Source organism: Neophocaena asiaeorientalis, unplaced genomic scaffold (genome assembly GCF_003031525.2).
Source record: "Neophocaena asiaeorientalis asiaeorientalis breed wild unplaced genomic scaffold, Neophocaena_asiaeorientalis_V1.1 scaffold280, whole genome shotgun sequence".
Taxonomy (NCBI): domain Eukaryota; kingdom Metazoa; phylum Chordata; class Mammalia; order Artiodactyla; family Phocoenidae; genus Neophocaena; species Neophocaena asiaeorientalis.
In genome coordinates, this window is record NW_020185321.1 from 2,842,872 (window position 1) to 2,869,034 (window position 26,163).

General features: G+C 46.1%; 1 protein-coding gene across 14 annotated transcripts in view; it reads right to left on the reverse strand.

Moving 5' to 3' along the window:
- Positions 1-1,001: 1,001 nt before the first annotated feature.
- The window catches only part of ANKRD27 (ankyrin repeat domain 27), a 54,819-nt gene continuing 29,657 nt past the window's right edge, over positions 1,002-26,163 (reverse strand). For 9 of the 14 annotated variants that reach the window (XM_024734038.1, XM_024734037.1, XM_024734032.1 and 6 more), the window contains 17 exons: positions 25,559-25,686; positions 24,972-25,054; positions 24,032-24,147; positions 22,750-22,842; positions 21,157-21,354; positions 19,099-19,158; positions 18,888-19,007; positions 18,254-18,376; positions 17,821-17,865; positions 15,697-15,819; positions 8,094-8,291; positions 7,284-7,403; positions 5,974-6,135; positions 4,817-4,928; positions 3,849-3,927; positions 3,588-3,660; positions 1,002-2,344 (listed from right to left, as the gene is read on the reverse strand). In XM_024734038.1, the coding sequence (XP_024589806.1) occupies positions 2,111-2,344; positions 3,588-3,660; positions 3,849-3,927; positions 4,817-4,928; positions 5,974-6,135; positions 7,284-7,403; positions 8,094-8,291; positions 15,697-15,819; positions 17,821-17,865; positions 18,254-18,376; positions 18,888-19,007; positions 19,099-19,158; positions 21,157-21,354; positions 22,750-22,842; positions 24,032-24,147; positions 24,972-25,054; positions 25,559-25,686 (2,067 nt within the window). In that variant the 3' untranslated portion in view covers positions 1,002-2,110. Of the gene's footprint in view, positions 2,345-3,587; positions 3,678-3,848; positions 3,928-4,816; positions 4,929-5,973; positions 6,136-7,283; positions 7,404-8,093; positions 8,292-15,696; positions 15,820-17,820; positions 17,866-18,253; positions 18,377-18,887; positions 19,008-19,098; positions 19,159-21,156; positions 21,355-22,749; positions 22,843-24,031; positions 24,148-24,971; positions 25,055-25,558; positions 25,687-26,163 lie in introns of all 14 variants that reach the window. The other 5 variants (XM_024734029.1, XM_024734028.1, XM_024734040.1 and 2 more) reach the window with 5 other exon arrangements.

Genomic DNA, 26,163 nt, shown 5'->3' on the forward strand with positions numbered 1-26,163 from the left:
GTGACACTGCCAGCCAGGGCCTGACCCCAGCTCTGGCGGTGCAAACAAATTAGCCCCCTTATTATTTCCCCCCTTATTAGCCATGAACCTGGCTCCTCATTTGACAATTCTACCAGCCAGGACAATTGTTAGACGTTAATTGGGGGTATATGTGAAAGTTTTCAATATTACACTGCGTCACCCCCAAAATTCGGTGGTGTCAAATATATGTGTTTGCATCTTGGAAATGGCCGTGCTGATCAACTGCATAGGGTCAAGTTTCTTAATTAGGATGGTAGAGAAGCACAGCAACTTAAGTCAATGAGGTGGTTTTGTTTAAAAGTGGGGGAAGGGCTTCCCTGGTGGCGCAGTGGTTAAGAATCCGCCTGCCAATGCAGGGGACACGGGTTCGAGCCCTGGTCCGGGAAGATCCCACATGCCGCGGGGCAACTGGGCCCGTGAGCCATGGCTACTGAGCCTGCGCGTCTGGAGCCTGCGCTCCACAACGAGAGGCCGCGACAGCGAGAGGCCCGCGCACCGCGATGAAGAGTGGGCCCTGCTCGCTGCAACTAGCAAAAGCCCTCGCATAGAAACGAAGACCCAACACAGCCAAAAATAAATAAATAAATAAATGTTAAAAAAAAAAAAAAAAAGTGGGGGAAAGGAGTAAAAATAGAAGAAACTTGCAAAGCAGCAGTGCTTGTTTCCTGTTTGTTTGGGCTAAGAAGCTGTATTATATTCGGTTTTGCTCTTCTGATGTTAAAGGAAATTCAGACATCCTTGTGGGGGCCCTAGACACCTAGCTTACCGGATTAGGTCAGCCCTACTCAGGGTACATGGGTAATGCTCTCCAGATGATCCAGTTTACATGCTTCAGTCGTACTTATATCTACAACTGAAAAATAAAATGTATCTCCATCCAATGGGGGAAGATTTTTCCATATACAAAGCACATGTTTATAGCAGAAAGGCTGAGAAACATCTCCCTAGCAAAACTCAAAAAAGTACACCATGACACGCTCAAGAATCATAAAGTTTACTGTTTCTTTTCCATCATTTGGCACATGTCCAAGGCACATTAGAAAATTAAAAATCATAAATTACTTTGTAGAAAAATAATCAGCCCCTCCCTTCTGTACATACGCAAGTGTTTCCAAGAACGTGCACAGAACCATTTTCCTATTACAAAGTTGTTTGAAAATGTACTCTGGACAAACCCATGTTTGCAGCTCTAGACCAACTGATAACAAAAGAAATGAGTATAAGCTATAGAAATTTATAAAAAGGAATAAATGGTAATAAATTCTAATTTAAGGTAACTTTGACCTGGTTTGTGCTGTAAGTTTTGAATCTTTTGAATCAAAAGACTAAGAAAAGGTGTGCCAAGTCTGCTGTCTAGTTCAGGAACCATCCATCAGGTGTGACATTTAAGGGAGGCTCTTAACGGAAAGGGATTTTTCCAGAGACACTGCTACAGGTGTATAAGTGCAGTGATCAATTATCTGTACTTAATTTTTTAGAAGAAAAATTATACCCAACTTTCCCCACATACATAGTGTAGAACATGTCATATGTGTCCTTTCAACTAAAATGAGCATCAAAATGGCATTTAGGCATCTTTGGGTTCAAGTGTTGCTTGCAAAGGGACATTTTTCAGGTCCTATTTCCTTCATTCCAGTGCAACATTTCCGCCCGGCCTCCACGGTACCATGAAACCTAAATTGCTTTTCTTCAGCTTATCGCAGAGGGAGGAATTCTTTTAGCTGTGGTTTGCAAGTTTATACACATCCCAGAGGTCTAGCACCTTTCAGTAGAAGGAGGTCAGAATCTGGTGATGAAACCTCACTGTAGCCAAGGAACCCTAATACGTAAGAAGCAGCGTCTTAAGGATCTGGACACTACTGGAACTTTTGTCCATTCTTTTTCAAGTGTATCCATTAGCTTTGAAGAGGAAAGAGATGGTGATAGCTTTTTGTTGTTGCATTCTTTCCATCTGCCGCAGAAAAGCTTTCAGGACCTTTCTGCTTTTCTCTCAAGACAAACAGTAAGTTCGTTTAGTTCTAAGCTGTACTCATGCTTGGCATCTTCTTGTTGAGGACTCACTTCTTGGCAGTAGAATTCCTTATTACTATTAAGATTGGGAAATGCTAGCCTCTTGGGGAGTGGTCAGGTTGCCAGCAGTCTCTGGGCCCTTGGGTACAGCCGCATCATTGACTGTGTGTCTACGGAGCATTCGCCTTTGTCCAGGAGCAGTTTGTCTCGGTCCAGGCCTCTCCGGCTGACCATCGTTTCCTTTGTCAGCTGTCTGAGAGCTGCTCTGGTCTGCCAGGTTATTCTGCTTCCGAGTGACTCTTTGCCTCCCTGGCTAAAGAAAAGGTATGATTCAAACAGTTCACATTTGTGCTACACTTGAAACAACCCACACGATAACAGCTCCCATAGAGTGCTTCTATGTGCCATCCAATGTGCTCAGTACTTTCCAGGCGTAATTTCAACTCTTAACATCCCTGCGGTGAAAGTATGACATTTGCGCACTCCATGTATCAGACACAATGTAAACGCTTTACATGTTTTCACGATTAATCTTTACAACTCTAACAAGTGTGTACTATTGTTATCCCCATTTTACATACAGCTGCGGAAACAGGATCAGCACAAGTTAAGCAATCTGCCTTAAGTCCCCCAGCTATCAAGGGAAACGCTAACACTTGATTGAACCCAGGCAGATTTCAAAGTGTGCAGGTTTCCCAGCCAGCAGCAGGTCTATTAGCAAAGCCATGGAAGAGTAACTATGAAATCAAAATGAGTCATCTTAACAAAAATCACTAATTCTCTAAAAGATTTAGAACTTCAGTGTATTTGTTCCAACAAGCCTATGCCACACATACTATAAGTTCGATTTCTCATAAGTAAGGCATATATTCTATTGGCAAGCAGCAATAAGAAAAGCCGTGTTTCAACACGGTCCTGCTGTATAGCACAGGGAACTATATTCAATATCTTGTAATAAACTACAGTGGAAAAAACGTGAAAAAGAATACGTAACTGAATCACTTTGCTGTACACTAGAAACTAACACAACAGTGTAAATCAGCTATACTTCAATTAAAAAAAAAAGCCAAGCCAAGCCACGTGTTCAGAGAAGAGCCACCTAAAAACACCACAGAATGTAAAGCAGGAGAATTAAATAGTGCTATAGGAAGATGGCCACATACAGAATGGTCTATACGAGCAACTTTATACCATACTTGAAGCTTTTTACCCATCTATATACAGATGTGTTTTCTTCCTTACATTAGTGATTGACGCATTAGTGAACTGGCTTCCACAGTAAAATGTGAGAGTTCATCTAGTGTGCACGCTGTAAACTAGCACCTTTCCATGCAGTACAACTAGTCCCCACTTCTTCTTCACTCTCCTTTCTCAGCTCAGAAACGCATTATGAAATACAACAATAAGTGACCATGCCACTAAGGAACTCATTTTAATTGTTAGTAACTCTTATCAGTGAAGGGGATAATGAAATGAGAAATGTGTTTACCATGGATTAGTTTTGAAAAATTCAGGCTTGAAAAAGTAAGATTATAAGCCAGTGTTTAATAACTCACCTCACGCAAAGAATCTTCAGCAAAATTAGGGACACTTCTATCTCTTGCCATAATCTCCCTTGAGGTCCTTCCCCTGAAACCCAAAACAAACTAAAATAAACGTTAGGGATAGTGGTGCGAAATACTCTGGTTGGCCACGAGGCGGCAGCATTTGATGAGTGCAGATTTATTTATAACCCATTAAAGCTGCATATAACCTGCTTGAGTTGTAAGTAAAGCTAAGGTCAAAAGCACAGAAATCAACTCGAACCTTATACTCACTTAAACTGACCAACTGAGTGGACAAAGTAAAACTGTCTTGTAAAAGGTTCATCTGGTAGATCATACATTTTGGAGTTCCCTGTAGATAAAAGGATAAACATCTGAAAACTTCCAAACTAGTTTCAGAATTGTTTAAAAATTATAGCACAGATGCAAACTTTCAACCTTCTTTTTGTTAAAGTCCAACAAAATTTAGGCAATTAAGCACTGCATCTGATTACAGAAACGTATTAGTAGATACCTCTTTATTACTGTGTGAACCCCCATGAAACAAAGATAAATCCTTAATACACTGACATTCCCCAGGCACAGCCAACTGGGGTGAGACAGCCTCAGGCTTATCCAGGTGTGTGAACGGGCTTATTCACATTACTGCATTGCAAACTACAACTGCAATTTTTTAAAAAGTTGAACAAGGACCCCATCTAAACTGTAACAACTTTTTAAAAAAGAGGAAAATACTTCAGCCCCACCCCTGTTTGGCAGCTGCTGTTCTAATGACCATCTACCTCTGTACACCTGCAGATTAAAAAAGAATTCTTTAAAGGTAGCATTTACCCCAGGTGTCCAGGAAGTGCTGAGAAAAAGGCCTGGATTCAGAACATGAGACATGAAAGAAACTACCAGAGGTGGTTCCTCCTCCCTGGTTGGCGAGTGGAGGCCTGACCTTCAGGGTAATGCCCAGAGTATCCATCTTACCTCTTTAGGGAGCATCACAGTCAAGCAGAAAACCAGTATCCAAATAATGGATGAAAAAGGATATTACATACATTTCTGGATGAAATGTATGTTACAGGACGGATGAAACAGGATATAACATGCATTTCTTTGGTGCCTATATCCCACCCCCAGTCATGATTATAATTGTTTTACATTTAAGTGAAATTAAGTGAAAACCAGCAACCAACGACTCATGAACTTCCAAATAAACCCAAGTTGAGAATTACAGAAAGGATGTGAGTTCTTACATTTTTTCCTGATCTTGACAGTAACGTACTCGTTGTGGTCTGTTTCTCCAACATCATCTAACGTGGCCACACAGCTTGGTACTACCTGAAGCAATTCCATTATTTTTGAATTCTACAATGTGAAAGGAAAAAGGTAACAGTAACGTTTTGTATGCTTTCTTAGCAGGTTATTGCCTGGTTTTGATCTAAATGTCAGTGTTGGCATGGCTGGGCAGAAAAGCTAAGAAGCAGCTACAGACAAAACTTTGAGGCCATAAAGCCTAGTGGTGAAGAACAGCACTGCATTTGGGGGCTGGCTCTGCCCTCTACTAGGTGGTACTCTGGGCCCGTGTTTCACTGCTCTGTGCAACTGGGTTTACAAGAACAGGATCTATTACTGTAGAGTTATCATGAGGTTATCAAGCGCCCAGCACATAGTAAGTGCTCAATAAAAGATATTCATCATTTGAGAAAGTGCTAAATTGAAAGTATAAAAATTTTCAATTCTGTTAAGAAACACAACTGAAAATTAGAAATTAATATACTAAGCCTATAAGTAGGTTGGATTTATGGTGACTTTAATATGTCAGTGGTGTCATTTAACAGCCTAGTAGTTGTCTACCCGAGTAGGAAACTAGATAAAGATTCAACATGGAAAGAGGAACAGTAAAGAGGTCCCTCCTTGAGTCTCCTCCTATTTCCTCACCATTTCTCCATGGCGCACGTCCATGCACTGGGAGGGTAGTAAACCGCACGTCATACTTCTCCTTACAGAACTCAAGGTTTGTTCACTAACTGCACACACTCCCTCCCTCGTGCTGCTAGGACCACAGGCATATTCCCAGTGCAGGGAGGGTGAGACCAGGATGCTGTGTCAACCTGCTCTTCCCCGCGAGTACCTAACTGCTGGACTGTGTGCCAGAGGCGCCGAGGCCTGTGGTGGGTAGGGGGCACCTCTAACCAGGCCTTTGAAAACTGCCCCAGCAGGCCGCCTCTGATCAGGTGACCAAGGACCAGGGATGCAGCTACACTCACAGACTTCCAGCACACCTACTCAGCCTGGCACGGCAAGTCAGAGGTCTGACTACTGCTCTTTCAGATCTGGTTTAAACACAGGGGATCCCCGTGAGCTGTAAGGGAGCCTGGGATGCTCTCAGCAACGAAGAGCTCCCACCTACCTGTTCAGCACAGTCTATAGCTGTGCACTGCCTCTTGTTCAAGACCTGAACTGATGCTCCATGAAGCAGAAGCAGCTCCACCACGAAGACATGCTTTTCTATCACAGCCTCGTGCAGTGCTGTGTTGCCCTTATTGTTAGAAGCATTAATGGAGGCCCCATGCTAGAGAGAGAAACAGCACAATCAGAAGGAATGTTGAATCGATGTGGTACCTATATGGGTGTGCCCTATAACATTCTTTCAACTTTTCTGTATGTCGGAAATTTTTCTTAAGATGTTAGGAGTAAAAGTAATACTGAGGAGAAAAGATTTATGTACAAAGATATTCATGGCAGCATTTATCATTATAACAGGAAAAAAAATAAGTCACCTAAATGTATTGAGCAGAAACAGTTAAAAAAAAAAAGACCATGGTACATCCATAATTATGCAACCACTAAAAACTGAGGTTTTAATAAACAATTTTCGGACTTCCCTGGTGGTCCAGTGGTTAAGAATCTGCCTGCCAATGCAGGGGACGTGGGTTTGAGCCCTGGTCCAGGAAGATGCCACATGCCACAGAGCAACTAAGCCCGTGTGCCACAACTACTGAGCCTGCGCTCTAGAGCCCGCCAGCCACAACTACTGAGCCTGCCCTCCTAGAGCCCGTGCTCCGCAACAGGAGAGGCCACCGCAATGAGAAGCCTGCGCACCACAATGAAGAGTAGCCCCCCTGCTCGCGGCAACTAGAGAGAGCCCGCGCACAGCAACGAAGACCCAACACAGCCATAAATAAATAAATAAATAATAAAATAAATTAACTATATAAATAAACAGTTTTCTATGTTAAGTTAAAACAAGCAAGATAGAAAACAATAGTGATCTAAACTATGCACATTTTTAAGAAGTCAAGAAAGTTAGTTGCCTTTGAAAAACAGGGTTATGGAAAAGTTGGGTTTCTCTCTACTTTTAAAAATTCTAAAATCAACACATATACCCGTTATCAAGAGAGGCAAAAAGGAGCAGTGACATAAAAGGACATTCAGCTCACACTGCAGGGGACAATTCAACTGACCTGGTTAAATGAGGCAAGATCCAAACCCTTAGCAAAAGCGGCATCTCAGTCCTTAACTCTGCAACCCTGATGCAGCTCAGACGCTGAGACCCCATTACTGCAAAGCTCCCCACCCCAGGGCTAGCTTAAAGCAAAAGCCAAGCGGCCTCCCTCTCCCGCCCCTCCCCAGTGTGCTGCCAGAGGCTCGCCGCGTGGCGGGATGCCCGTCACCAAGCCGTGTCAGCAGCTCCTGGGCTGGGGGCGAGGGGGTCCTTACCTGCAGCAACAGTGCCGCAACTTCGTGGTGGCCTCTGGAACAAGCATAAAGGAGGGGTGTGTTTCCACTTATATCCTTTTTATTGGGTTTTGCATTAGAATCTAGTAGACATTTCACCACCTAGGCCAGAGAAGAAAAGTGTTCAACTTTAATTAAAATTTGCAGGGAGAGATCATCTAACTTGCTATTCTTTTGACTTTTCTGTAAGATTATCTAGAAGACTCTTAGGTCCATGTCTGACCCTCAGGAGAAAGCAGACCAGTGAAGGGGGAGGGATTAACATTTGCTGAGGGTCTTGTGTGTGTGGAGGTGGTGTACTAGGCATGCGTGTTTTTCATTTAATCATTCCGTCTCCTCTGTGGAGAGCTGTAATTATTACTCCAGTTTCACATGTTAGAAAACTAATGCTAGGCATTACCCGAAATATGATTCCTAGCTTTAAAAACCTTACAGTGGAACTAATAAGGAAAAATGAAAAAATAAATAGATACTGAACTGTTTGGCACAGATGACCAACACCCAAGAATCAGAGAGACAGCTCCTGGCTGGGGTCAGAATCAGAATGATTCTGTGGTGGGAGTGGGAGGGGGGTTGGTGCCAGTGGGAGGGGGGTTGGCTCCACCCCCAGAAGCCCCAGGGTTCTGTGTTCTGTTGCTGAGTGGTCCTACCGTGTGCATCTCAGAATCTTGGCGCTGGGAGGAAGGAAATGGGCCCGTCCTCTGGGCCAGCAAGCAAACTCTTCCCTCGGCAGCACTCCTGCCAAGTGAGGTTCTAACCCTATACACGCTATGCAAGAGCCAGGACCCATACCTGGAAGTGGCCCTTCTGGCAGGCCAGGTGGAGTGGGACGGCCTGCTTTGCGTCTCTGGCCCCCACACTGGCACCGTGCTTCACGAGGAGGAGAAGGAGGTCCGCCCGACCATGCAGGGCAGCAACGTGCAGTGGGGAGGAACCATCCTGGTTGGTCACATTCACACCAAGCCCACTGGCAGGAATCTTTGCCAGCTTCTAATAAGTGCAGAATGTGGAAACGGAAATGTTGTTAGTACTTAAGGAACCCAGCTGAAGGAACTGAAGCCATCTGTCCCTCACGGCCCCTCTGTAAAATCTGGAATCACAGCGGCAACCTGAATTGGGTTGCCCACAGGTGAATTACTTCTTTAGAAAGGTATGATACATCGAAGGATTAACTTCTGTTTTCAAGAAAGCAAGCCCCCTACAATGATACCGTTTTATGCCATGGCAATTGAATGGGGAAGGCAAAGTCTGTTTGACAGATGGTGCTGGAACAACTGGACATCCACATATGGGAAAACTGCCCATCAACCCTCACCTCACACCAAACACAAACACTAAAATGCATCACAGACCTAAATGTAAAAGCTACAACTATTAAACTTCTTGAAGTAAACACAAAAGAAAATCTTTGCAACACTGGGATACGCAAAGATTTCTTAGATAAGACACAAAAAGCAAAAGCCATAAAAAAAGTTTGATAAACTGACTTAATATAAATGTTTAATGTTTGCTCTTTGCATGAGGCAAGTAAGAAAATGAAAAGGCAAGTCATAGAAGGGCAGAAAAATGTTTGCAAATATGTGTATCTGACAAAGGACTTGTACCAACCAGAACTTAAAAGCAAAACAAAACAAACTCTTACAACTCAATAAGACAATCCAACTTTAAAAAAAAAAAAACAGGCAAAAGGAAAAAAAAAATAGGCAAAAGATGTGAAAAGACTTCACAAAAGAAGACGGTTGAATGGTCGGTCAATGAGCACATAAGACAACATCCGTAGTTTTCAGAGAAAAGCAAATCAAAATCAGGAATCACAAAACCAAAGGGTCAGAAAGCAGGTCGGTGATGGTCAGGGGATGCAACATGCAATATGGCAAACTTCAACGGGGCAGGAAAGAATATTCGGGGTGACAGAGATAGTCTATATTTTTACTGTGCTGGTGGTTACACATTCGTTTGTCAAACCTCAGAAAACTGTTTGCTACTTATCTCTGAAGTCCACCTTCATTTTTACCATGGAACTTCCCTTTTATTCACAATGGTTTTAAAACCAATCATGCGGAGATAAGAACAATCCATCAGTAATTAAGAGGGCAAACAAAACAAACCAATAGAACTAAAAACAAACATTAAATTGTGATGTTGAATCATATATTTGATAGTGCAATTAATATGTCAATGTTTTCTGTGATTGATCAAGGATTAAAACTTGGGTTATCTAGTTCACTTTTCGATGATTAAAAATGTTATCTCTTTAAAAAGCTATGCTAAATTTAAAGGGTGAATTTTACTGTATATAAACTATACTTCAAAAATCAAAAACAAGCAGATGAAGAAGTAGAAGGGAAGAACATGAGGAAATACCACTGCAGACTTACCAGAATGGCTAAAGTTAAAAAGTCAAAATACCAAGTGTTCACCAGGATTTGGGGCAACTAGAATTCTCACACCCTGCTGGCGGGAATGAAAAATGCTACAATCACTGAGGAAAACTGGTCATTTCAAGTTAACATATACCTCCTGCATAACCCAGCAATTATACTCCTAGGTAATTACCCAAGTAAAAATATATTTACACAAAGAACTGTACACAAATGTTTACAGTTGCTTTATTCACAAAGCCAAAAACAGGAGACTACCAAATGTCCTGATTCCAGGTGTTGCATGTAATCAACGGTTTATTCTTTATCGCTGAACAGCGCCCCGTGGCATGCCCCTGCCATACTTGTTTAGCAGTTCACCCACTGAAGGACACGTGGGTTGTTTCCAGTTCGGGGATACTGCAAATAAAGTTGCTGTGTACATTTGTTTACAGGTTTTTGTGAGAACATAAGTTTCCATTCCTCTAAGATAAATGCCCAGGAATGCAATTGCTGAATCATATGGTAATTACATGGCAATTCTATGGCTAGTTTTATAAGGAACTGACAACAAACACTGTTTTCCAGAGTGGCTTTTATATTCCCACCAGCAATGGATGAGTGAAACAAGTTCCCCACATCCTCACCAGCATCTGGTGGTGTCACTTTTCACTAATTTTGATTTAGCCATTCTGATAGGCGCATAGTGTTATCTCACTGTGGCTATAATTTGCATTTCCCTGATGGGTGATGACCTTGAACATCCTTTCATGTGCTTATCTGCCATATCTAAATGCTCCTCAATGAAATGTCTGTTCATTCTCTTTGCCCATTTTCTTATTGGTTTGTTTTCTTTCTTTACTATCGAGTTTTGAAAGTTCTTTATATATTCTAGATTCTGGCCCTTTGTCAGATATGTGGCTTGCAGGTATTTTCTTTCTTTTTTTTTTTTTTTTGCGGTACGCGGGCCTCCCACCGCCATGGCCTCTCCCGCTGCGGAGCACAGGCTCCGGACGCGCAGGCCCAGCGGCCATGGCTCACGGGCCCAGCTGCTCCGCAGCATGTGGGATCTTCCCAGACCGGGGCACGAACCCGTGCCCCCTGCATTGGCAGGCGGACTCTCAACCAGTGTGCCACCAGGGAAGCCCAGGTATTTTCTTTTAGTCTGTAATCTGCCTGTATAGCTTCTTTGCATGGGTTTCCACAGGACAAGTTCACAATTTAGAAGTCCAACTTATCCATTTGCTCTTTATGGATCATGCTTTGGGTGTCAAGTCTAAGAACTCTTTTCTTAGCCCTGGGTTCCAAAGATTTCCTCCTGCTTTTTTCTAAAAGTTTTATAACTTTACATTTTACGGTTAAGTCTGTGATCCATTTTGAGTTAATTTTTGTACAGGGTGTGAGTTTATGTTGAGGTTCATTTTTTTGCCTGAAGATGTCCACTTGCTCCAGCACTGTTTGTTGAAAAGGTTGTCCTTCCCCAACCGGCTTGCTGTCAGACCTCAGTTGACTATATATGTGTGGGTCTATTTCTGGGTTCTCTGTTCTGTCCCAGTGATCTGTGTGTCTGTCCCTCCACCAGGGCCACACTGTCTTGATTACCGTAGCTACATAGTTAGCCTTAATATTGGGTAGAGTGATCCTAATTTATTCTTCATTGCCAGGATTGTTTTAGATATTTTAGGGCCTGCACCTTTCCATATAAATTTTAAAATAAGCTTGTCTATGTCTACAAAAACTTTGTTAGGATTTTGATAGGAACTGCATTAAAACTGTAGATCAGGGCTTCCCTGGTGGTGCAGTGGTTGAGAGTCCGCCTGCCGATGCGGGGGACACGGGTTCGTGCCCTGGTCCGGGAAGATCCCACATGCTGTGGAGCAGCTGGGCCCGTGAGCCATGGCCTCTGAGCCTGCGCGCCCGGAGCCTGTGCTCCGCGACGGGAGAGGCCACAGCAGTGAGAGGTCCGCGTACCGCAAAAACAAAAACAAAAACAAAAACAAAAACAAAATAAATACTGTAGATCAATCTGGGGAGAAATAACATCTTTATTAGGTTGAGTCTTCATGATCTGATATACCTAAGTATTTACGCATTCTTTGACTTTTTTCATCATTTTGTGATTTCCAGCATACAGATCCTGTCCATGTCTTGTTAAGTGTATCCCTAAGTAGTTCATATTTTTTGTTGAGCAGTTGTAGATGGCGTTGTACACATAGCATGTGGTCATTCATGTGCTAGCTGTCTAACTCAATGTGTATGTCCCATGCTAAGAAAATTAATTCGACTTGTACTGCAAGATAATACTACCTTATTTAAAAAGCTTCACCATGGATGTCTCTAACCTAAGAATATTGAAATGACTTGTAGTTTTTCATTCACTTGTAGCTTTTTCAGCTACAGGGTATTGTGTACATTGGGATGTACAACTTTTCTGCTGTCCACATGCTGCTGGATATGTACAGTCCAAAGCTGACTTCCCCAAGGTGGGCTGCTGTGAAAAACAAAGGGATTAAAAAGGCAGATGCTGTTTCAAAGGATGTGATGTGAAAGAAGTAGCACAGCCCTCAGGCCCATCAGTGACTGTATGGCTGGAAGCAGTTACTGTGTCTTTGCTGTCCTTCTGGGCATTTACCCACTCTGCTCTCCCCCACCTCACAGTTCGTTAATTGTAGCAAGAAACTGAATTACACACTACAGCATCTGTTGAATTTATTGGATAAATTTATGTTCCTTGCTCTTTTAAAGCCTACTATCTTTTTCTCTTTCTGTAATTTCTCAAAGAGACACAAAAGTAAATTGCTTCATGCTGTGATTAAATTAAAACTATTCTTCTAGCCCAGTGGTGTGTTTAGAGTTTGCTCGGCGATGCAGAATAAACTGCTGATTACACACAACAACCTGGAAATCTGGCTGAGTGAACAAAGCCAATCCCCAAAGGTTCCATGCTGTATGATGACTTTTATATAACATTTTTGAAATGACAAAATATTAGAACTGGAGAGCAGATTAGTGGTTGCCAGGGGTCAGGGATGGTGGGCTGGGGTGACAGGGAGAGAGGTGGGTGTGATTATAAAAGGCAACATGAGTTATTCTCCTTGTGATGAGAGAACTGTTCTGTACCTTGAATGTGGTGGTGGACACACAAACCTACACATGTGATAAAACTAAACAGAATGCAGGACAGTAATGGAAATACAAACAAAAATAGACAAATGGGACCTATAATGAAACTTAAAAGCTTTTGCACAGCAAAGGAAACCATAAACAAGATGAAGACAACCCTCAGAATGGGAGAAAATATTTGCAAACGAATCAACGGAGGATTAATCTCCAAAATATACAAACAGCTCATGCAGCTCAACATCAAGAAAACAAACAACCCAATCAAAAACTGGGCGTAAGGACTTCCCTGGTGGTGCAGTGGTTAAGAATCCGCCTGCCAGTGCAGGGGACATGGGTTCCAACCCTCGTCCAGGAAGATCCCACATGCTGCGGAGCAACTAAGCCCATGCGCCACGCTACTGTGCCTGCCTGCCACAACTACTGAAGCCCACAAGCCACAACTACTGAAGCCCGCGCGCCTAGAGCCCGTGCTCCACCACAAGAGAAGCCACTGCAATAAGAAGCCCACGCACCGCAACGCAAGAGTAGCTCCCGCTCGCTGCAAAGAATTTTTGAAATGACAAAAGAGAAAGTCCGCACACAGCAACGAAGACCCAACGCAGCCAAAAAAAAGGGTGGAAGACCTAAATAGACATTTCTCCAAAGAAGACATACAGATGGCCAAGAGGTGCATGAAAAGATGCTCAACATCACTAATCATTAGAGAAATGCAAATCAAAACTACAATGAGGTATCACCTCACACCAGTTAGAATGGGCATCATCAGAAAATCTACAAACAACAAGTACTGGAGAGGGTGTGGAGAATAGGGAACCCTCTTGACTGTTGGTGGGAATGTAAATTGATACAGCCACTATGGAGAACAGTATGGAGGTTTCTTAAAAGACTAAATATAGAATTACCATGTGACCCAGCAATCCCACTACTGGACATATACCCTGAGAAAACCATAATTCAAAAAGACACATGCAGGGCTTCCCTGGTGGCACAGTGGTTAAGAATCCACCTGCCAATGCAGGGGACATGGGTTCGAGCCCCGGTCCAGGAAGATCCCACACGCTGCAGAGCAACTAAGCCCGTGTGCCACAACTACTGAAGCCCGCGTGCCTAGAGCCCGTGCTCCACGACAAGAGAAGCTACCGCAATGAGAAACCTGTGCACCGCAACAAAGAATAGCCCTTGCTCGCCACAACTAGAGAAAGCCCACGCACAGCGACAAAGACCCAACGCAGCCAAAAATAAATAAATTAATAAATTAATAAATTATTTAAGAAAAGGACACATGCACCCCAATGTTCATTGCAGCACTATTTACAATAGCCAGGACATGGAAACAACCTAAATGTCCATCAACAGAGGAATGGATAAAGATGATGTGGTACATATATACAATGGAATACTACTCAGCCAGGAAAAGGAACGAAATTGGGTCATTTGTAGAGACATGGATGGACCTAGAGACTGTCATACACAGTGAAGTAAGTCAGAAAGAGAAAAACAGATATGCAGGGCTTCCCTGGTGGCACAGTGGTTAAGAATCCACCTGCCAATGCAGGGGACATGGGTTCGAGCCCCGGTCCAGGAAGATCCCACACGCTGCAGAGCAACTAAGCCCGTGTGCCACAACTACTGAAGCCCGCGTGCCTAGAGCCCGTGCTCCACGACAAGAGAAGCTACCGCAATGAGAAACCTGTGCACCGCAACAAAGAATAGCCCTTGCTCGCCACAACTAGAGAAAGCCCACGCACAGCGACAAAGACCCAACGCAGCCAAAAATAAATAAATTAATAAATTATTTAAGAAAAGGACACATGCACCCCAATGTTCATTGCAGCACTATTTACAATAGCCAGGACATGGAAACAACCTAAATGTCCATCAACAGAGGAATGGATAAAGATGATGTGGTACATATATACAATGGAATACTACTCAGCCAGGAAAAGGAACGAAATTGGGTCATTTGTAGAGACATGGATGGACCTAGAGACTGTCATACACAGTGAAGTAAGTCAGAAAGAGAAAAACAGATATCATATATTAACGCATATTTGTGGAATCTAGAAAAATGGTAGAGATCAACCGGTTTGCAAGGCAGAAATAGAGACACAGATGTAGAGAACAAATGTATGGACACCAAGGGGGGAAAGGGGGAGGGGGATGAATTGGGAGATTGGGATTAACATATATACACTAATATGTATAAAACAGATAACTAATGAGAACCTGCTATATAGCACAGGGAACTCTACTTCACCTTGCTGTACAGTAGAAACTAACACAACATTGTAAAATAACTATACCACAATTAAAGAAAAAAACAAAACTAGACAGAACACGTAAATAAACACACGTGCAGGCATGCGCGCACACACACACAAGCACAAATAAAAGCGGGGAACTCTGAGTGAGACGGATGGACTGTATCCATGGTAATATCCTGGTCGGGATATTGTACTGTGCTTTTTCAGGCTATTACCATGGAGGAAACAGGGTAAAAGGCACAGGGGTCTCTCTGTGCTTGGAGGGAGGGTCCTCCCGCAGAGGGTGCACCAACGTGAGCAAAGGCAAGGGGCAGGGGCTCTTGCCTGCATCCTCCCAGGGGACCACGGCCACATGGACGGAGACCGCCGGGCATGTCTGTTCATAAGCTCCTGCCTTGTGACTCAGGGGCCCTGAAAACCACTGAAACACTAAGCCCGCGTTCATGGCCCTGTTCCCTGACCTGCCCATTCAGAAAGCAGGCAGCCGGAGCCAGATCCTGCATGAGTGTCCACTTTCCTCTACCTTGAGCTGTATCTCAGGGGACACCTACAACCAGCCACTCGGCCGTTAGCTGGCTGAGAAGCAGACAACTTTCCTAAGGGGAAAAAGAAGAATTCGCCCATCCCCCAACAGAAGAAAAACCAAACCTTTTGAGCTGGAGCACATTTGGGGCACTGGCACAAGGGGTGACAAAATTCAAGATCCACCGCCCTGACAGCATCCTCCACTTCATCCGGGTCCTCCTCTGTCCACTCCAACAGGTAACGCACCTGGCGCCGGGCAGTAAGGAGAAATAGGGACTTAAAACCCATCCTCAGCTTCTTTACAAGTTATGGTATCTTAGACACACACACACACACACACACACACACACACACACACACACACACAGACACACACACACACACACTTCTCTAATCAGGACGTACTGATACATTTCCTCAACCACCAAAGTAACTTATAAATGATGGCTGCTCCCTCTTGAGGATTCCAGGGTTCATCTGTGCTCAAGCCTTTCTCAATCCTTTTCGTAGTGACAGAGACAGACTGAGCTCCCGTTTCTGCAGCTTGCGGCAGATTCTCTTCTTCCGTCTTAAAAAGGGGCAGAGCGGTGTTGCTTCAGTGTGATGGCTTTAGAGCCCTGTCCTGGAGCATTTCGTGAGCACCTCCTCTTACGTCATCTAACTGTCTGCTTTCAACAACCGGTCCGTCTCATCCTACGGGGGAGAAGACTCACTCCGGGGGCCACTTGTTCAAGGCCACAGGATGAGGAGGTGGTGGCCAGAACCTAATCACAGGCTCTCTGATGCCACACCAGTGTCCTTTCCACTTTAATGCCCTAGCTTTCGGTGAAAGCACCGAAAAGACCCCTAAAAGGTCAAATTTATGTTCCAGTAAACACAAGTTTCTAGGATATTAAACGTGAGAAAAGAAAACAATATAAATACATTTCTAGGCCTGGTTCTGAGCACTGAGGAAGTCAGCAAAAGTCTGCAAGGAGTGACAAAGGGCCCCAGGAAGACCCCGTCCAATCCCAAACATCCCCCGCTCCAGGTCCCTTCCACGTTTCTGACAACAGATGCTCCTCAGGGTAGAAACGCCAAAGCCCTCACCTGAACCGGGGCCTCACCTAACAGACTGGCTGGGACGGACCGGACCAAGGGCAGTTCCTCTCGGTGATTAGAAGGAACAAGACGGGGGGAAGGGAGCCAAGGGGCGGCAGCTTCGGGCACAGAGCAGACGCATCATGACGCAGGGATGGTCACAATCTCTTCTCCACACTGGCTCTCGCCGCGGCTCATAGGGAGCCTGAGAAACTCTTTCTTTGCTTCCCCCCAAGAACACTGGGTGCCCTGGGGCTGGTCTCTCTAGGGGAGCAACAGCCAGATCCAGACGCCTGTGTCCTCCCCCCGCCCCGAGTAACCACGCGTCAGGCTGATGGATTCACAGTGGCCTCTGGGCAGAGGCTAAGACACTGCTAACTACCTTCCGATTCTTAACACCCCGCAGGCTGTGATGCTCAGATGCCAGGAACTGCTGTCCACCACCTCAAGCTCCATCATTGGCAAAAAGCACTCTTAAAATACACATCCCTGTGAAGCACTCTTGTAAATCTGATCCACTCAGGCCTCCTAATCTGGTAAGCGCTAATTTACCCCTCCTTTTAAAGTGGAGGACAGAAAAAAAATTCCTTTCAGGAAGCCAAAGGCAAGCCAGGGGAACTGCCCATGGGTGTCTCCAGTGATCTCATCATAGATGTTCCCTGACACCTTAGCACCATCTCGTTCGGACACTTGCTTGTGAGTCCTTGGAGCCCCAAGTCTGAGACTCAGCCTCCCAGCCAGGGATTCACACCGCCCACAACTCCTGCAGGGCCACACCAACGCCCTCTGGGCTCCGGCCTCCCCTTCACCACCTCCACCCTTCCCCACCCGGTCTGTTCACCCTGCTCCCGGCTAGTGGACTCTGGCCCCGAGCCCGCACTCTTTTCCCCTGGTCACAGGCTGGTCCTCTTGCCAACATCGCTGCCCTCCTGGAATATGAATGTCTAAAGGGCAGGGATAGGCTCACACCGCAGCTTTATTCCACCTGCCTCGTTACTTGCGGGGGGCACGTCACATCCCATCAGCAAGTACTCATGAAATGCACCCCTTCTGCGTGAATGTGAACAAAGAACCCTGACAGCTCCTGACTCACCTGGAGACAAGACACATGAGCATAGCTGCTTAAGCCGAGAGCAAGCTGCTTGAAATTCACTTCTAAAAACTCACCATTTCTAGGTCTCCATCAGCAATGGCTCTTAAAAGTTTTTCTACCTTAATAAAAGGAAAAAGAATGTAAGGAAAACTATAATAATACAATAAGAATAGAAATAATAAAAACCTTCTGAAAACCTAGTAGCTTTCATGTGGCTCTTGATCTCATTCAGTATCTTTCAAACACATCCCCCGCACCTTCCGCATAAGGTCTATGAGATGACCTGCCATTCATGTGGCACGGTGGGACGACAGCCACCTGGGAGCATGAGCGCTTCCTACGAGGGCAGCCACCCTTCAGAACTGCATCTATTCAGCTCTCATTATCTGCCAGCTACAGGTACCATGAGGGAGGGCACCCCCCCAGGAACGACTCCAGGCCTCTGTCAGACTCTGGAGTGTGCCTCTTGGCTTTCTTTCCTGCGGTTCTGCATCGAGCTAGGCTTACTGGGCCCTCCGAGAGCAGGTCACAGCCTGGGGGTGACAGCGAAGGAGGAGCCCGGGGCGGAGTCAGTGAGGGCTCCCCACCTGCAGGGGATGGGCACATCCACGCCATGGTCTGCTCTGTGGGCTGACAATGGACAAGGTCTAAGGTAGGTTAGACGGAAAAAAACACACAGACAAACAAAACAGGCTATGAGTCAGCTTTTACAAAACGCAATGTGTGAGAACATGTACACGTCTACATAAAATCTGCAGGAAGTCAGGAACGAGACACATCAGGTTAACAAGGGTGCTGACAGAGAGGGGGATAAGGGCAGAGAATTTACTTCGTAAAATGATCTTAAAGCAGTGGACCTACAGGTGACTTTACCTGTACTTTTCTTAGAATACCCCCCTTCCCATCTCTCTCTCTCTCTCTCTCTCTCTCTCTCTCTCTCACACACACACACACACACACACACACACACACACACACACACGTCCGTCCAAGAAGGACAAGCAGGGTGAGGCTGGCCGGGCTCCCCTCAAGGGCGCTGACCTTTGCCACCGCAGACACGCTGCCCCAGGGGCTCTCTAACTGGCCCCCAGAACACAGGCCGCCCCCCACCCCTCTCTGCCCTCCGGTCCGGGGGCCTCACCTCCCTGTAGAACTTTCTGGGCTCCTCTTGCCTGGAGCTCAGCGACGCGGATGAGAAGCTGGAAGCGCAGGAGCCCTGGCTGATGGAATCCACGGAGCACTGAGGGGGCCGCGCGGGCACCTGCAGCCAGGGAGCCCGGTGAGGGGTGGGTGAGGGCCAGACAAGAGGCTGGTCTCAAGTAGGGCCGGCAAGCGCAGCCCCGTTCTCTTACCTCTGAAGACTTCTGCTCCCTCTCGAAGGACGGATGGTGGGCTTCCATCATGGACAGAATCTAGGAGGCCAAAGGGGACGCGAGAAGTACTGAGATGGGTCGCCAAGGTCTCATCACCCCTACGGCCCCACTGCGCCCACCTCCTTGGAAAGCCGCATGGCCCAGCCAGGCCCTCGGAGAGACGGGGGGACACCAAGGCCCAGAGCAGGTGGGAACCTACTCAGGACCACGCTAAGTTCAACAGCAGGAGCCAGTGCTCCCCACGAATGGGCTCAGCGGACAAGGGAAGCCCAGGCACAGAGGGGCCCCAAAGGCTGCCTCATCCAGCCTGGGCTGATGGTCCACAGGCCTGAAGTGTGACCTTTCCACTGGCAGCCACGGGCCTTAAGTGGGACCAGCTCGGAGCTGAGCCCAGAAAGCCATCTGCTCCTTGTGTCCGCAGAACTCCCTCTGGAAAGGCCTTTGGAGAAGCTCCAGTGCAGAGGTGCCCTCAGCCCCTCATGGGCATCTCAGGCCAAGGGTGGTATCACCCAGTCCCGTGGCTCTGGCTGCTACAAAGCTGAGACCCCGTGAGGGCATGGGCAGCTGAGGCCCCCGGGTCAGGAGCAGGGATTTAAACCTTCAAAAACCACACTCCTGGGCTTCCCTGGTGGAACAGTGGTTGAGAGTCTGCCTGCTGATGCAGGGGACACGGGTTCGTGTCCCAGTCCGGGAAGATCCCACATGTCGCAGAGCAGCTGGGCCCGTAAGCCATGGCCACTGAGCTTGTGCGTCCGGAGCCTGTGCTCCACAATGGGAGAGGCCACAACAGTGAGAGGCCTGCGTACGGCAAAAAAAAAAAAAAACAAAAAACCCCACACTCCTACAGGTCTTATGTTGTGTTCTTATCACACACACAAAATAATAATAATAATCCATAAATAAAGAGGGCGGGAGGAAACTTCTGGAGGTGATGGATGTATTTATGGCACAGATTGTGGTGTTGGTCTCATGGGTGTGGACTTGTCTCCAAGCTCAACAAGTTGTATATACTAAATACGGAATGAGAAGCCCGCGTACTGCCAAAAAAAAACAAACAAACAAACAAACAAAAAAAAAAACACAGATACTAAATACATACAGCTTTTTGTATGTCAATCATCCCTCAATAAAGTGGTTTAAAAACAAAAACTGTGCTACTCCTAGAAGAAGACATGAACAAACTAAAAGAACTCCCTAGAAGAGGACTGGAAATTATAAAACATCAAGAGGCAGAAAGTAGGGCCTGTGCAAAGGGAGACACTTGGAGACCTGTATTAAAACGACATCACCTATGTGAGCCACTAGCCGGGATGCTCTGGGCATCAGGACCTCGGATGGCCGTCGCACGTGGCCCTGGCTTCCTCTGGCTAGTTGGCCAAACACGTTTCTCTGAGGACACCCCTTCAACAGAGCTGCTGCTGGGAGGCGAGACCTCTGGAAGCTGTTCCCAGCAACAGAGCTGCTGCTGGGAAGGCCTGGCCTCTGGAAGCTCCCATCGCTCCCCACCTGCTCATGAGCAAGCAGTGCATGACACGTGGCCCCAAACTATGTGCTTCCAGAAATTACCAGCAGGATGGGCTAGTAGTTTATTAATGAATCATTTATGAAGGAAATTACACCCAATGACGTTCGAAGCTGGCCAAATCAGAATAAAGTTTCAGGCGCTGAGGGTGAAGGAACAGGAAAACAGAGCCGATGCTTGCTGCTTCCAACACCCTGTCCCCGCTCTTCCCGGCCGGAGCCACTGTCCCATTTACTCTCACTCCACTTGCCCAGAAACCAACAGCACTCAGAGGCCGGGGCAGACTCTGCTGGGAGCAGCTCTTGGCATGACACTGCGAAAATCGCCTACTAAGATGGAAAATAAGATGAATAGGTAAAACCCATGAACGACCAGGTCCCGAGTGCAGCAGAGAAGATGCGGCCAAGCTCTAGCCTTGGGGACTAATGCACGGTTTGAACAGCTTGGCCAAGACCTAAGGTGCGATGCTGTTATCGTTTAAAGTCATACTGCTGCTCCGAGATGAAAAAGGCTACCTTTGAGTTTAACGCACACTTGAGGGGCGTTTCCTTCAGCCTGTTCTGGATCTCTGTGGACGCTCCGTTCTGTAGCAACGTCTCTATGATGCTTTGGTAACCCCAGCGGGCAGCAATGTGCAGGGGAGTGTCTCCTTTCTCGTTACCAATATCTAGTCTGCAGGACTGCACGTCATAGTAGACCAGAGCCTTCACACACTGCAAACAGAATGGGAAAGGCCACTGTGAAGTCACAGGCCCGGCCTTGGGCAGATCTGTGCAGCCCGCAGCCTCGGCCCACGTCCCAATTCGATCAAGGCACCATCTGCCAAGCAAACATACAGTAACAGAACATTAGACCTCCAGGGTTCCAGATCACCTGATCAGGACACATCGTTTTTGTTTTTGTTTTTAAAGAACCCAGCTGCCAATCAATAAGAAATGGCTGAATAAATTGTCACACATCATGTGCCGAAAGGAGTCACCAGAGCAGGGCTGAGACCGCCACCCCCGGAAAGGCCTGCTTGCAAGGCTGGCCCCCTTGACTTGCGATATTCCTTGGGAGCTTGGATTTGGGGAGTGTTCTCACAGTCCCCTGACTGATGAGAGGGGCTCACTGGGCCTAGTTTGCCCAACAGTGGTTTATGCTGAACACCTGCTGTCCTTCTGGGAGTCTGGAATGTTGAAATGTTCTAGGCAAAAGGGTGTTCACACGACCAGCCTCCAACCAAAATCTTGGGCACTGAGTCCCTAATGAGCTTCCCCGAAGGAAAACACTTTGCACGTGTTGTTAAGGACTCGTTACTGGAGGAATAAGCTGTCCTGAGTGACTCCGCAGGGAGATGCGTTTGGAAGCCTGCACCTAGTTTCCTCCGGACTTCATCCTTGGACCCTCCCTTTGGCTGATTTTGCTCTGTGTCACTTTACTGCAGTAAATCACAGCTGTGCATACAACCATATGCTCGTCCTGTGAGCCCTCCTAGCGAACCACTGAACTGGGGAGTGGTCTTAAGGAGCCTGACACAACACACGTCATTGACTATGTGTAGCGATTACAGAACGGGTTAGATCTACATTTATTGACCTATGGGATGTCCATGATTAAGTTAGGAAAATAAGCTGCAAAAAATTGTGTAGGGTATGATCTCGTTTTCGCTCATCAACCACCTAACCCAGGCTCAACCCACATCTGTATAAATCTACCTGGATATTAGCATGGAGAGAAGTGAGAGAGGGTGGTTAGGAAAAAAATAACACACACACACACACACACACACACACACAGAGTTAAATATTAAGCAAACACGGAAATGATGAAATTCCTTGATATTTCTTTAAAAATATAAAACGTAAAAATTGAGTATGAAGAAAGGTAAGAAGCAGATGGTAGCGGAGATGAATGCACATTACTTCATTTCAGGAAAAGACAATTATGTTTTAGATTTCTGTTATTTCAATACAGCATCTGTAATGTGTTTTTTAATTAAAAAAATCACATGCCAAATGTTCCAATAACTGTCAACATAAAATACAACATTCAACCGACCGGAAATTCACTTTTCTCTGTGAGAAAGGGTAAACACGGCCGCCCTCGGCGCAGCAAGGACCACTTACGTCTTCGTGGCCGTAGGTGCAGGCCAGGTGCAGAGGGGTGTTGCCGTTGTTGTCTTGCACGTCGGCGCTGGCTTTGTAGTGCAGCAGCAGCAGCTTCCAAAGGAGAGGGGAGAGCAGTGAGCACCAGCAAGCCGGGCAGTGCAGGCGCGCTTCCTCAGGAGCACGGCCTGGAGCCTCACAGCGGGACCTTATCTACTTACACTACAATTAAAATTATATCAACCCTATAATGGAAAATAATCTGAAAAGGAATATATATTATATATAGAGAGAAATACATTATATATATATATATACACGCACACATATATATCTGAATCACTTTGCTATACTCCTGAAACTAACACACTGTAAATCAACTATACTTTTAAACAAAAATTTTTGATTTTTTTTTTTTTTTTGCGGTATGCGGGCCTCTCACTGCTGTGGCCTCTCCCATCGCGGAGCACAGGTTCCGGACGCGCAGGCTCAGGGCCATGGCTCACAGGCCTAGCCGCTCCGCGGCATGTGGGCTCCTCCCGGACCGGGGCACAAACCCGTGTCCCCTGCATCGGCAGGCAGACTCTCAACCACTGCGCCACCAGGGAAGTCCCAAAAATTTTTTTTAATTTTAAAAAACCAAAGCAAAAAATATTATCATCACTCTCATCCTTCCTGATAAAAAGTTTAGAGATTACTAAAAAAAAAAAAAAAGAGTGGATATATGTTTATGTATAACTGATTCACTTTGCTGAACACGTGAAACTAACACAACATTGTAAATGAACTCTACTCCAATAAAAGTTAAAAATAGAAAAAAAGAAAGAAAGAAAAACAACCTCCATCAATCACTAGCAGTAACTGAGGCACTTTATGTACCAAGCAACTTAAGCTGAAATTGAAACATCACTGACTGGCAAAATAATTTTGCCTTTCTAGTTTCTGGCCCGTCTTCTCATCAGCAGATGTTAAGTCTACGGGAAAGTCCATCTTGCGGCCCTATTTAAAATATTTCTAGTATCTTGGGGGTGGGTGAAGGAAAATCCTATCTCATTATTAAAAAGTATGATACAAAAAAAAAAAAAGTTTAGAGATTAAAAAAAATCTACAGCCCCACCCTTCCTCCCCCATATTACCGTGACATTTCAAATCTACACCTAATAGCTTTTGCCCAGCAGACCCTCCGTGAGGTGCCTGAGACCCCAGCCCTCCCTGCGGCCCGACCGAGCCAGTGTGGAACACAAGAGGGGCCAGCCCTGCAAAGCCACATGCAGAGCCAGCCCGTCCGAGCCCAGATGCTCACCGTCACGCTCTGACAGCCCTTCTGACACGCAAGATGCAGCGGGGTGGAGCCATGGTAGTCTGTAGCGTTCACCACCGCGCCCTTGGAAACCAGAAAGTCGATGAGGGATGCCTGCCCTACAGAACAGAAGGGAAGAGAGCGGGCTTTCCAAACCCTGCAAGGGAAGCCATGGCATTATTTCACCCTCTCATCCCCTGGCACGAGACACGCCGGGAGGCATTTTTCTGCTTGGGGGGAACCAGTGCTAACGTGAAGTCAGACTCTGCAGATTCCAAACACTCTGGGGTAGCCCCTGGAGGGGACTCGGCTGCAGTCCAGCCCCCAGCCACAGAAGGTAGGAGAAAAGAGCCTTAGACGTCCACAGAAGAGTCCATGGTGCATCAATCTACAGGATGGAATATTGTGCAACCAGTAAAAAAAATACTGACATGGAGAAATGTTCTTACGTGTCGTCGAGTGAAAAAAGCACCGTACAAAAAAGTATGATCCTCACGCATCATCTATTTTATACACACACACTCACAGGCATGCTGACATTTCAGACAGTCATGAATCAAAATGATCTCTGGGAGGCAGAAGGATGGCGGGTGATACTACAGATGTTTGTGTTTTCTACCTTGAAAGTGCACATTTTTTTTTGCATGTGTACTTTAAAAGACAGTATAGCACAGAGAGCTATATTCAGTATCCTATGATGAACCATACTGGAAAAGAATGTTTAAAAAAAAGAATAAAAAAATAAATTAAAGACAGTAAAGTTATATTTTTTAAAGGAGGAATATAAGAACCCCAATTCTGAGGCCATTCTCATAGTTCAGATTCAAGCCTTCCCTGGCTGGACCACCAGCCCAGGGGCAGTACCAAGCATCCACACGGTAAGACCCAGCAGCCACCCACTCTCTGCAGGGCCACCCTCGGCCCCATCCCGTTGCCCACGTACCGCAGAGGGCAGCCACATGGAGCGGTGTATGACCCCTGTCGTCTCTGGAGAATGGAGTGACAATGGAGGGGTCATTCAGCCTCCTAAAAGAGAAAGAGGATACAGAGAAATACACCAGGGTCCTGGGACAAGAAGACAGATCTCCAGGTATGATCCAAGCTGGGTCTCCTCTACCGTGTCCCAGAGAGCAGAAGCCCCGACTTCCGCAGGGCCTCTCTTGCCACCCACCCCTCCAGGCCTTGACAACCAGCAAAAGAGCCCAATAAGGATAAGGGGAAACCAGAAAGGTTACAGGCAGCAGCCGACAGTCCTCCCATCCTAAAATCCACTTTCCGAGCCTGGGGCACGCCCTCTGCCCACCTCCCCTGGTAAAGCAGCCGAGCAGGGTGCCAGGTATGTTTACAATCTTTATTCCACCTGATTCTCCAAAGGGACAGACGTTACTCTCTCCACTTCACAGCAGAGGAAGCAGAGTGCAGCGAGGATAAGTTCCTTTTTCCAAATCTCACAGCAAACAAGTGGGAAAGTTCCGCCCAGGCCCCGAGTCTCCCCATTCCTGGCGCTGAGCCCACATAGGACCCTCGTACCCTGAGACGAGTTTCTCACAGTCATCACAGAAGCACAGAGGGTGACACATCTTTTGGACGGCATCTTTATCTCGGTCTTCCTGGCTCAGAAGTCTTTCCACTTCTTTCTGGTTACCTGATGCGATGTGCTAAAAGGTGACATCAAAAGCACTATTGATATGAAGGAACTATTCGCTCTCTAAGGTGTGAATTTTCTGAGCATCCTTACTGAAACACACATCTACGTATGGATGGATGAAACAATTTGCTCTCTGGGACTTGTTTCAAAATAACTTGGGTGGATGGGGAAAAGTGGGGCAGGGGCTAGAAATGAAACAGGATTGGGAGATGGCTACACGGGAGTTCCTTAATTGCACTACTCTCTTTTATTCTTATAAATGTTAGGGTTTTTCCAAAACTAAAGAAACAACGACATGACAAAATTCCCAGAGCCACAGGAGTAGGGGGGCAATACGTCCTGAGCCTTGGAGTAGACTTCGACCCCCATTAAAGGGTCAAATCGTCTAGGAATCTAATAGAGCCTTGGTTTGCAGGACAGCTGTAATTATCACAAGACCCCATCAACAAGCAAACCTGCAGGGCTCACCCCTGTGAGGCCTGGATGC